The 12,237-nt window shown below is 43.5% G+C and overlaps 1 protein-coding gene across 2 annotated transcripts in view; it reads left to right on the top strand.

Annotated features, from left to right (window-relative positions):
• The first annotated feature begins 4,849 nt into the window (after nucleotides 1-4,849).
• The window catches only part of ASPM (assembly factor for spindle microtubules), a 38,692-nt gene continuing 31,304 nt past the window's right edge, over nucleotides 4,850-12,237 (top strand). The window contains exons 1-3 of one of the 2 annotated variants that reach the window (XM_084637778.1): nucleotides 4,850-4,883; nucleotides 8,253-8,396; nucleotides 9,004-10,351. In XM_084637778.1, the coding sequence (XP_084493904.1) occupies nucleotides 8,286-8,396; nucleotides 9,004-10,351 (1,459 nt within the window). In that variant the 5' untranslated portion in view covers nucleotides 4,850-4,883; nucleotides 8,253-8,285. Of the gene's footprint in view, nucleotides 4,884-5,723; nucleotides 6,102-8,252; nucleotides 8,397-9,003; nucleotides 10,352-12,237 lie in introns of those variants that run through there. The other variant, XM_084637777.1, reaches the window with a different exon arrangement.

The following is a 12,237-nucleotide window of genomic DNA, read 5'->3' as shown; positions in this document are numbered from 1 at the left end:
GGGCCCTTCACACAATGTCCCGCACATAACTTGCAGATCTGTCTCCTGGGCCTTGGGCCACAAATAGACTCCAGGACAATATCCATTACTTTATTACCTTTCCTGGGTTTAGTTGGGCATAGCCAATGCCTTGCCTTGCTTTTACATAACAGGATTTGGAAGCTGGCACCAGGAGCCAGCCAAGAACCTGAGTAAATTCTGCTAGCTACATGGAACCTGGGGGTAGGATGGTTAGCAATGTAGCATGGAGATCCACTGCCTCCTTTCTGATGGCACAGCTATGGGACAAGTCTTAACAAATTCATGTAATTACAGGAGTGGAAAGGCTGATCACCAAATGTCCCATTACAGTGCAGCGGGTGCTGCAGTACATGGGGTCACGGGCAACCTGTCAACTGGAATCCTCAACAATCTTGGAATCGCCTCTCACCTGTTACATTTGTCAGTGGGCTAAATGGTTATTCATATCCACACAACAGTCTTAACTCAAAGATTGCTGGCAGAGTGGCTGTATTCCAATGCCCGGATGCAGCAGTCATGTGGGCATATCACAGTTAACATTCTCAGGGATCTAAATGGCCTTGCTCAAAGCAGCATTCTTAAAGCAGTTTTGGTACTTTCAGAATCAGCAAGCTGATGCCTGGGTTACGTAGGAGCACTGTCTAGCGGGGGCTTGGAACTGACTGTTGTACACCAGGAGGGGCAAGCAGGGATATTAAACTTGTGATGATCAACGACTGATCAAAGAGACTGGGCAGCATTTGTTATCTTCTGGAAAGTCTAGGAGCTTGGTTCTACCCTATGGAATTTGGTTCTTAGTCATTCACAATCAGGGGCCACAACAGCAGTGGTGCAGCGGGGCATAAGGGCACAGGCAATTCTGACAATTGGGTGTTCACATTTGGAAGCATACAATATGGTGTGCAATATCGGGTGGTCAGTCGCCATTAATGTGTTGTGATTCCATTCCATATGTTGGCAGCCAGGCCATGGAGGCAGTGGTGTGGGTCTGTGGGCACAGGATTATTTTTCTTATGCACGTAGGCAGACATCCTAGTGGCTTTAAGGATTGGTAATCAGGGTCCAGGGATGGGGAAAGTCTGTGTTGGTATGGAAGGAGAAGCATGTTATTGGACCAGCTCATGCCACTGCTGTGTGCCAAGGGGCTTGTCAGCAGTCACTGACATGATGTGGCACACATTGGAAAACACTATTTGAGAATGTGTAAAGGAGTTCAATTATTGCTCAGAATAAGAAGGGACTTGATGCAGATCCGTGTTGTCAGACATGTATTCATGCAGGTTCTGGCTGAGAGCTTTGGAGCACCACCTGGGTGCACAAGACTTGACAGATTCTAAAAGGGGAGGTGGCAAAATTCCTTGGGGTCATAAAAGGCTCAGCAATTTGGGTATCCTGGGGTACCAAATTATTCAGGGAGTACAGGGTTCCCTTGTAAAGCTTTGGAGCCCATTTGTTTTGGCCAATGTAAAAGGGGAGGGAGGGCAGTAAAAGATGTTTTGGAACCCAACTGGATTTGCGGGGTGGGGGAGGCAGCCAGCTAATTGCTGGAGCCTCCTTGTGGCAGATGTCCAGTGCAGGTACTCCATAGGAAAGGTATACAGTAACTGGAAAAAGAAGCGTTCGTTAAAGGAATGAATGGGGGGCGGTTGGGGACTCCTATGATTGGTATGGCAGGGAGCCAACCCTCTAGTCTTATACCCCACCTTAACCCTCATATGAGGGTAAGGTCCTGGCAATGAAGTTGCTTGAGGGACCTGGAAAAATGGGGGAGCTGGTGGGAGCCCTCTGGGTATGGTAAGGACCCAGCAATAACTTTGCTGGAGGAATGTGGATGGAAAAAGGGGAGCTAGTGGAAGCCCCCCAGGTATGGTAAGGTCCCAGTGTGACGTTATTGACATGAACTGTGACCATATAGATCATTGGTGCAACCAAGGTCCTATAGTTGCACCAAATCTCATACAAAGGAGGTCAAGTAAGGTGTCTATGGAAAGATTGTAATTTGCTGGTTATGATTATGCTGTCTGTATGTGTGTATCATTTTTGTATTTGAAGTTATGAATATTGCCTATGTACTTGTATCTCAATGTGTTTGATTCTAAGTAGCATCAGTGAAGCATTTGGTCAGCTTCTTGAGAAAGGACTATTCTGAGTAAGTGCCCAACCAAGAAACACTTAACTGACAATGGACTTTGAGAGACGCCAGTCCACATCTGAGCTTTCCTGGGAACATTCAAATGAATATGTAAACAATGGTGTTGGCCTGCAAAAAGCTGAATCATTCATGGATCTATGACTTTCCCAGGTGGCTACAAACTCCTTCTTGTTGCTGTGGTTTTGCACAGAAGAACAAAGGGGTTCCCACAAGAGAGAGAATATAAAAGGCCCTGGAAGCCTCTCCATTTTCTCTTCAGCTGGCTCAAGAGATGGCCTCTCCACCACAAAGAAAGAAACTGGAAAGAAAGAAAGAAACTGGAACAAAGGACAGTAACTATGGGTGTGTAAGGGACTGCTGGACCCACGCCATAAACTACGTTGGTCTGAAAAGGATTGGATCCAGACTAGAAAGGAGTCCAGTCTGTGAAAGAAGCTAACTGGAACATCTCAAGAGTGTGAGATTTACCTATATTCAGTTTCCTATTGTATTAGGCTTAGACTTGTGTGTTTTGTTTTATTTTGCTTGATAGCTTACTTTGTTCTGTCTGTTATTACTTGGAACTACTTAAATCCTGCTTTTTATACTTAATAAAATCACTTTTGCTTATTAATTAACCCAACTAAGTAATTAATACCTGGGGAAGCAAACAGCTGTGCATCTCTCTCGATCAGTGTTATAGAGGGCGGACAATGTATAAGCTTTATACAGAGTAAAACGGATTTATTTGTGGTTTGGATCCCATTGGGAGCTGAGTGTCTGGATGGTAGAGACAGCAGCACTTGCTAAGCAGTTTTTAGTTAAGTCTGCAATTTTGGGGGCATGGGTCAGAACGTGGGTCTGTGTTGCAGATTAGCGTATCTGCAACACAGATTAGCGTATCTGGCTCAACAGGGCAGGGTTCTGGAGGCCCAAACTGGCACAGAAAACGAGCTCAGAGGTAGTCTCAGCACATCAGGTCACAGTGCCAAGGGGGTCTCTGTGACCGAACTTGTCACACCCAGCAATAAATTTGCTCGAGGGACTTAGATGAAAAAAGAGAGGGAGCTGGTAAAAGCCCCCCTGGTAATCACAGAATAAACATGGGGTTACCTGCACTGTACACTTTTGTCTGCTGGATAGTCCCAGCCATCTAATAATAAAGCTGTGGCCTGATTAAACCCATGTCAAATGTCTCCTGTCCTCCTTTCAGTATAGGCAGACAATACAGTATTCTCCTGCTTTGTGGTTTAACCTTGTCTTATAGTTAGTTAAATTAACCTACCTTTAGGCTCCTTAGAGCAGGGATCTGTATAAAATGGCTTATAAAATGTCATGTGTATCTATGGTACTATAGACTTTAATTATTTTAGCTTCTTAGTGAGAGGATATAAGGAAGATCCTGCTTCCATTGAAGTTAATGGTACTTTGCTATTGTAGGATTGGGCCAATAGTAATTATATGGCAAACCAATGTTGCCTCCTGTTGCATTAAAAACTAGAGGATAGGGTGGATATTTGCTGCTTTAATAGGCACAGGCGAGAATTAGTATGTTAATGTCATGCAGACCATAGCATGGATGAAGTTGACAATTACAAAAATATATCCTCTATCATAGTAAAAACTAGGATGTTCTGATGCATGGGTGTATTTTCAGAATTGATCAGTATTCAGCAGCTCCTAAATCAAGTGGGCAGATGTTTTAAAAAACACTCAGTATTCAACAAGAAAAGGAGTACTTGTGGCACCTTAGAGACTAACCAATTTATTTGAGCATAAGCTTTTGTGAGCTACAGCTTATTATATAATAAGATCTTCAAAACTTTCCACAGTATGCATCCGATGAAGTGAGCTGTAGCTCACGAAAGCTTATGCTCAAATAAATTGGTTAGTCTCTAAGGTGCCACAAGTACTCCTTTTCTTTTTTGCAAATACAGACTAACACGGCTGTTACTCTGAAACCTGTCAGTATTCAACAGCTCCTACTGTTTCCACTAGGAGCTGCTGAGTGCTTTTGGAAAGCTGGCCTCAAGTGTAGGTTCCAAGTATTTCTGAATATCTAGATGGCGTTCTATAAAGAGGACTACACAGTAGATCTGTCTGCAAAAAAACCCCAAACCCTATTGTATTAGCACAGCAGTTTCTTCTGTGGAATGGCTGAATTTCAGTGTATATAACTGTGGCAGGTGCTTAGGTGAGAGATGTAGAGAAGTTTTCTAACCAACTTGTAGTCACTGCATGCCCATGTGTATGCATGTACAGACTGACAATAGATTTCCTTATGTGTACTTGGAACTCTTGCAAGTGTTAGGGGAGCTATTTGAGACACAGTCTGACTACAAAATACTTGTATTACATTGCAAACTCTGTATGGCAGAGATTACATTGTGCTCATCGCATTTTACTTGCCCTAAACCAGTTCTCAACCTGTGAGCCACTTGCAGCCCTATCAGTACACAGTTGCAAACCATGTGATAAGGCCATAACTAGAGTGGGGCAGAAGACGCACCTGCCCTAGGATGCAGAGCTGGGCAGGGGTGCAAAATGGGGTGGTGTCAGCCCCTCCCACCCCCTGCAGGATCAGGCCCAGCAGCATTGGCAGGAGGGTGCTCAGAGCTCTCGCCTCCTCCCCCATAGGATCATGGGTCCATTGACCCCGGCAGGAGCAGGCTCCCTGGCACTAGGACCACAGTGGCAGGCAGGCTGCACAGCTGAGCTATGTGCAGCCAAGGTAGGAGACCAGCAGGCACAGGGAGGGGGATGCAAGGGGCTAGGACCACAGGGAGGGAGGTGCAGGGGGCTGGGGAGCAAAGTGCAGCCAGTGCGTGGAGGATATACTGTAGGTGGGGGGACTGATGGCTCGGGGTAGTCTCTGGATTGGGGGCTAGATACTGGGAAACTGGCTTGGACAGGAGGGTAGCGTAGAGGTCAGCCATCGCAGTAATTACATAACAACAACATACGTCCCTTACAGGCTGTGGTGTAAACGTGCCCCCACACCAGCCTGCCCTCCCGAAGACAGGCCTGGCTCTTGCAGCGACGCGTCCATTACACACGGGAGTGGGCTCAGGCTGGTTGTCAGCCCGTGGGGCGGGGGCAGCTTCTTAGGCAGGCAGGAGTAGGGAGGGGCGAGGCGCCTCATCCCTAACTGCCCCCAAACATGGCGCGCATGGAATTCTCCCCGGGGAATCCTCTTTCCCTTCCCCTCTGTGCTGGGGGCGGCGGCGGCCGAGGGAGCCAACCCCCTGCCCGGGCTGCCTGACCCTGCCAAGTCCCGCCCCGTGAGCGAGTGGCTCGCCCGCCAGCTGAAGTTACTCTGGGGAACTCACCTCCAACCAACTAACTCTGAGCTGATATTTAAATAAAACGCCGCGTTGTGATTGGCGGAGAGGCTAGAGGGCGGGCACTGTATGGCGATTGGTGGCCGGAAAGAAACGCTGCGCCGCTGGTTGGTGGGCGGGTTGGGCCAGGGCTGTGTGGGGATTGGCGGGCCGTGGGGGCGCTTGGGGATTGGCGGTGGCGCTGGGTTTGAATGGTTGGCCTGGTCGGTTAGTACCGCGCTGCCTGTTTATCCGTCTGGCTCGTGCGGGTCTTCTGGCTGCGCGGGGACTGGGCCGCGCTGAGGCCCGGCAGCAACAAGCCGGCGATGGCTGCAGAGCTGCTGTGCAGGGGAGCCGCCGCTGCCTGGGATCTGAGCCCGGCCGAGAGCCCCGGGCGGCGGAGGCGGCGCTGGGCTGATAGGGAGAAGGAGGAGGACCCCGCCGTGCTGACTCTCACCCACTTCTCCCGGCCGCCCTTCCTCAGCTTCGGCAGCCTCCGGCCCGGCGCCTCCTGCACCCGGCTCCTGGCCGTAGACAACCCCAACCCGGAGGAAGCTGATGTGGCTGTCGGCCGCTTCCCGGCTCCCTCCACAGGCTTCAGCCTGGAGCGCCGGCGCTTCCTCATCCAGGTAGGGCCGGGCCCGGGGAGAGCCTGCGCTGCTGCCCCGTGCGGCTCCGCGTCCTCTCACCAGACCTCTGCGGGCAGCCCCCCTGGCTGGAGGGGCTCGTGGGGGCGGTGTTGGAGGCTGGGCAGAGCCGCCCGCTCCGCTGCTGCCCTCCCCGGGCGACGGGTCTCTTCTCCGGGAGCAACGGGCCGCGGGTTACCCGCGTTGTCCGTGCAGCCTCTCGGCATCTGCGTCCTGGGGCGCCGGGCCTCTCAACCCCCTGTGCTGTCAAAGATGCTGGGCAGATAGTTAAGGAGGAGAAACTGACCAGTCAACCCTGCAGAGGGTAGGTGTGTCTCGAGGAAGCTTAGCCTCTGTCTGTTTCAGAATGGTTAGGCTTTAGGTAAGATAGACATGTGTCGCCTTTTGTGTGTTTGAAGAATTTCTTATGCTTTGTTGTTCCTACTCTTAAGATAAAACATTCTAGAGTAGGTCTCCCGTATACCAGAACAGCGTCCTGGCTGTGGAGCATTTTGAGGTGGGTCTTTCTCAATCTCTCGTATGTGTTCTTTGCGGTTCCTACTCTTAAGATAAAACATCATACAGTTTAATCATAAGGCTGTTTTGGTCACTACTAGACACAAACTCCCAATGGGAAGAACCACAGATGAGGTTATGACGTTATCTGATATGCCTAGTAAGGAATCTATTTGTCAAAGAACATTTCCTGAATCTTTTTTGTTGTATTGTTACAGACATACTTTCTGTCAGGTATCTTGAAATAAATGACCAAAAATAATTGAAACTGGTGTGATTATATTGTGCTATTTTGACAAATATAATATGCAGAATTTTAAAATATTGTGTGTGGAATCTTTAATTTTTTGGTGCAGAATTCCCCCAGGAGTATACGGTACATCTTTGTAACAGCAAGTAGCTAATTTTGACAAGTACCTTCCTGACAGCAATATTTATCTATACGGTACTTAGTATAGGGAACAGAATCTGAGGAAGTGATAGCTGCCACAATTTACTACCAGTAGTGCAAGTAAATGTGTTAGATGAGTTAATTGTGTATGGAACCTCTTTCTAATATTAAAGAAGCATAAAAAGGATGTACGGTCAGATTTTTATTTTATTTTATTTTTTTTTGCTACAAAGACCAGTAAAGTATAGTGAGATTTTCAGGCATTACATAATGTCAGTCTTTGGTTTTTGCAGTGCTGTCTTGTTTCTCTCCTTCTCCATCATCAGCTGCCTGTTTTGCTGCTATATTGATTCAAATATCCGAGAGAAACGACAGAAATGGTAATGCTAGAAGTGCACAGAGTGCTTCAGATACTGGCATTTTTCACTCTACCGGTGTTAGTGTCAGCAGAGCAGCAAAATGTACAGTAGCTCACCTAGTGTTTGGCAAGAATCTTCCCTGAGTTCTAGCTGTTCAACAAATTAATTCTAATCCCCTGCACCATCCCAAAATTGTGCTACTGGCATGTAAGAAGGACACTATCTTCATTATTTTTCAATGACCTTATTGGTCTATCTGCTGTAATCAACACAAAACTTAGAACTTGGGTACTTGAGCTAAATGAGAACAAAATTACTTAGAAAATCTAAATATGCTTATTTAAAATTTTGCTTACATTCTGATAATTATTTTGGGTATTTAATAATATTATTCTTGCATGTCTGTAATTCACCTTCTTGCTTACAGTACTCTCATATAGCCCTTTTCACAAGCATTCAAATATATGTACCACAAAATATGAATGAAGTACTGATCTTTTTAACAGCTAGTAATGTAATGAAATAATTTTAGCAGGTTTTCCTGTCAATGAAAATCACATCCTTTTCTTTCTTCATATATCCATTCTATCTCCTGACCTCATTGTCTGTTTTGCACTTTCTCTCCTGTGCTCCATCATAACTGTAAATTCATCCGATAAGTAAATGTATGCACCCAACTTTAAAAATGGTGAAAGACCAACCCATATTTATGCATTCAGTGGCTGAAAATGTAAGCCATGCTATTTAGCATTTATATAGCACTTTACTTAAAAGCATTCACAGACACTAACGCTTTTGTTCACTGCTTCTTTTTTAAATAATCGATTCTCTTAAAAATATTTTCATGTCCTTACAATGTTTTTGTTTTAACACTTCATTCTCTTGTAGTCTGGAGAAAGAATCTTTATTTCTATAACATGGATGCCATTAGAAGAAGGAAAAGTTCGAGAACTGGTAACTTTTATTGTTAATGGCATTGTAAAACATCAGGCTGTGTTGTTGGGTGTTGCTGAGCAGCCTCTGAAGAAAAAGGTAAGAAATGTATTTTTAATTGACACTAATTATTTTTGTCTTATTTGTTTCTTGCTTGTGAGTCAAAATTTTGCAATGTAGCAATTGTTTCTACTTGTGTAGGCACGGATGAATTGTTGACTGGGTATCCTCAGTGGGAGCCCCCAATAAACTTGGAATTTGCTCTCCTTTGACCTGAAATAGCCCAAATATGATGAACACTTCAAAGTTGTTCTTTTCCCATTTGAAAATGGTAGAACATCTTAAGGGTGAATTATTGGAGTAGAAAAGTGGCTTTAGCTTATTTTCCTGGTTGGTTTGATTATGGATTATATTGCATTGTGTTGCTGTGCTTCAGCTATGTTGGTGTGTTGTTTCTGATGTGGGCATTTCAAAGTTTATTGTAAGTGCATAGAGCATGTGGCTACATATTACTTTTTAATGTGTATCTATTCAAAATAACTTAAAAAAAACCCACGAAAATTAAAAACTTAGTATTTGTATGTGTTAGCTATCAATTCATTATCTGTGTGCATAAATATATATGTGTATTATATTTTTAAAAAAACAACTACTTTGGAAACTCTTTAAACTTTTTTTTTTTTTTTTGGTGTGTGTGCTTTTTCAGAAGAGTCTTTGGGATGCTATTAAAAAGAAAAATACTTCAGAAGGATCAGTTTCTACAAGAGCTAAGCAAAAACATTCAAATGTTAAAAATGTAAACAAAACATTTCGTGTTTCCAAAAAAACAGATACAGTTAGAAGCCCGCTCCAGTCCTGTGAAAATTTGGATGTGGTAGGAGGTAGCATGTCCCCCTCAAACTCGCTTATCACTTTAGAAAACAAACTGCCTATATCTCCTATCAGTCCTGTATTGCAAGAACAGCATGATACCATTTGCACACCTCTTTCAATGAGAAGATCTACTACATACTCAGTTCTTGGTACAGTGGTAAATGATGAATTATTGCAAGAAATAGACACATGTAACATCAAGAAACTTCATAATCCTAATGAGCAAATAAAATCCTCAAGTATACACAGTTCTCCTTCTGGATTAGTACAAGCACACAGATCAAATACACATGTTTGTGCTCTGGAATGTACAGCAGCCTTGCACTCTTCTTTGAGTCAAAGGAGAATTTTAAGTCCAGATTCTTTTATAAATGACAGTTATCAACTTAATGTAGAAATTGTAGCAGAGCAAGTTGCTCCCATATTGTCACCCGATCAGTTTGTAAAAGACAACTTAGCTATAGAATCAGTGTCTCAAGTCCACGTATCTGTTTCACCATCCTCTTTATCCTCCAGTGTGGAGACTTGTATCACAAAGAAGTCGTCATCTTCAAAATGGAAAGAAAATGAAAAAATGCAGTACATAAGTGTATCTGTAGAACATAAGTTTCCAAATGATGTCCTTAATGAGACTCCAATAGTGAAATCTCAGTTACTTCATTGTACCAAACCTGAACAAAATCATTTCTGTTTTCCTCTTTGTGATGAGGATCTTCAGATTCGCAGTTGCTCCCAAAGAGAACAACCAAAAAAACGTCCTGTGCTTTCTGCTACTGTCATCAAAAATAAGTTGTCTGCTGCTGAAAGAAAAGGAATGGAGACAACTAAGCCAAAATCTAGAAAATCTCTTAATATGATACGGGAAGATGTAAGTATAATTCCTAGACATTCAAAGTTAGAAATACTCCAGAACCTTCCGGTTATAGATCCCATCTCAGGTGAAACCAAATGTCACAAAGATGAAATACATTCCTGTTCCATTGGATCTACTTTACGAAGTCGTAAGAGGAAAAATGAAGTATACTTAGAGGATACTAAGACTACAGCTACAGAATATGTGGAAGAAACAGAAACCAAAAGAATCTTTACATCTTGTGTTGACAGTAAAATAAAAACTACTGTAAGACCACAGGTCTCTAAGCACATAAGCAGAGAGAAACTACACCACAGAAAGAAAGCTGGTAAGCATTTTTTATTTGTGTTCTCTAGTGAAAGGAAAATAACTTAAGTGTCTCCATATTTTGCCAAAATGTTGTAAGGGGACCCCTAGAACTCTCAGCATTTCAGTACCTCTTTCTGCAGCAAGTATGACGACACTGTAGCAACTTCTCAAGTTGTCTGGTAGCAATAAAGTGTGGCTATAGAATACACTGTCTGCATTCATTTAGCAGAAGCCACTTAACTGGTATCGACTAAATAGTCTTGTAGTATGCTAGAAGACTTGCCATATTTAGCAACATTGCTGGGGAAGTACTAGATTTGTCTCCCGTGGCTTTGTGGAGCAATGCCCTGGTCCTGAGCAGCTTATTTCAACAGGCAAGAAATGTGGGTAGAGGTGGTAGATGAAGGGGATTTTAAGATGGGGAGAGGAAGTGCTAGATAAGCTTTGGTGGGGCTGTGGAAAATCTAGCATGGAGTGTGATGTGCTGCCAAAAATGCAAATAATTGGTATTAATGCATTTCAAAAAGTTTGCTTAAATGTCTCACCTGGTATTCTCTAAAAGACTATTCACAATAGCTCATAGGTGTGAATGCATTTCTGGTGCCATCAATTTCTACACGTGGTTCTCTGCTCACTCTACATCTTACAATTGGCTCATTTAGCAGTCTCACATTAGTATAACTCTCTTTGGTGTGCTAACACTATAATTTTCTTAAAATATACGTCTGCTCTGAAAAGTGACCCTTGTGATGCCATTTCTTAAAAAAGGAGTCCAAGTTTTATCAGTTGTGCAAACTCACCGTGGGAACTGAAAGCTAGGATGCGGTTTTCCTGCCCTTGTATAACTGCCTGTAAAGGTTCTTGCAGGTGGAAATCTGTTCTATTATACCTCTGTAATCTCTTTGTCTTCCAAGTATGTTCACCATTGTCTTCATAGGGTTATACCGATATAACAGCACAGAGGCAGCGTGACGAGATAACAGTACACAGTTTGCCCCAGCCCTAAATATAGCTACATTTCATTATTGAAATGTAATTTTGAAACACTTACACCCAATTTAACTTTTCTGAGGCCTAACATTGTTCTACTTGAGCAATGTGTTCACATATAAATGCTGAATGGTGCCTGGCTGTGGAACAGCACAGGAGATCAGAATGAATTCATATCTTGCCGCCTCCAGTGATGAACACAAGGTAAAATCCTATTTTATAATGGGTAACTGATCCAAGACTAAATGACTTGCCCAAGATTACATAGGGAGTCTGTGTCACAACAGGGAGTTGAACCCAGGAGGTCTCATGAATCTCAGGACACTCAGGTCTCGCACGGCCCGGGCTAGGACCCTACTCATTAGACCATCCAGATAGATGCCAGTGGCTTAGAATTTTGAACTTTGGAAATTAATACCTTGTGCTGGTAATAGACTTTAAAGTGGTAGTCCATTAGGATGTGCATCTTCTGAGAATAATTACAGGTAATACTTTTTTCTCAGTGTGGTGAGGAAGCATGGACTGTAGTAGTGTTTTTTAACTGGCAGCTTACACTTCAATTTTTTTCTTCCACTCTTTTTGCAGTTGCCAAGCAAAGCAATTTATCTGCATTCTTTTAACATTCATTAGCCAGAAGATTTATATATAATTATGCTTACATAGCATCTAGAGAATTAATGTTTCTCCATCACAGATGACATTGAAATATTGTTTTTGACTTTTCCTGAAACACACTGAAGGAAGGTAATTTAAAGATAAAAACAAAACCTCTAGTCAACCTATACCAGCTAGATTTAAGGAATTTTCTATAGCGATGATCTTTCTTATCATGTTATACTCCTCCCCATAATTGATAGGGTTGGTAAAGAATGGACTCAAGGCTATAATCCTTAACTATACCTTGCTTGCTTGTTA

Source organism: Lepidochelys olivacea, assembly GCF_965140295.1.
Source record: "Lepidochelys olivacea isolate rLepOli2 genome assembly, chromosome: 8".
NCBI lineage: Eukaryota > Metazoa > Chordata > Testudines > Cheloniidae > Lepidochelys > Lepidochelys olivacea.
The sequence above is the reverse complement of the archived record's forward strand: the minus strand, read 5'-3'. Positions and strand labels throughout refer to the sequence as shown.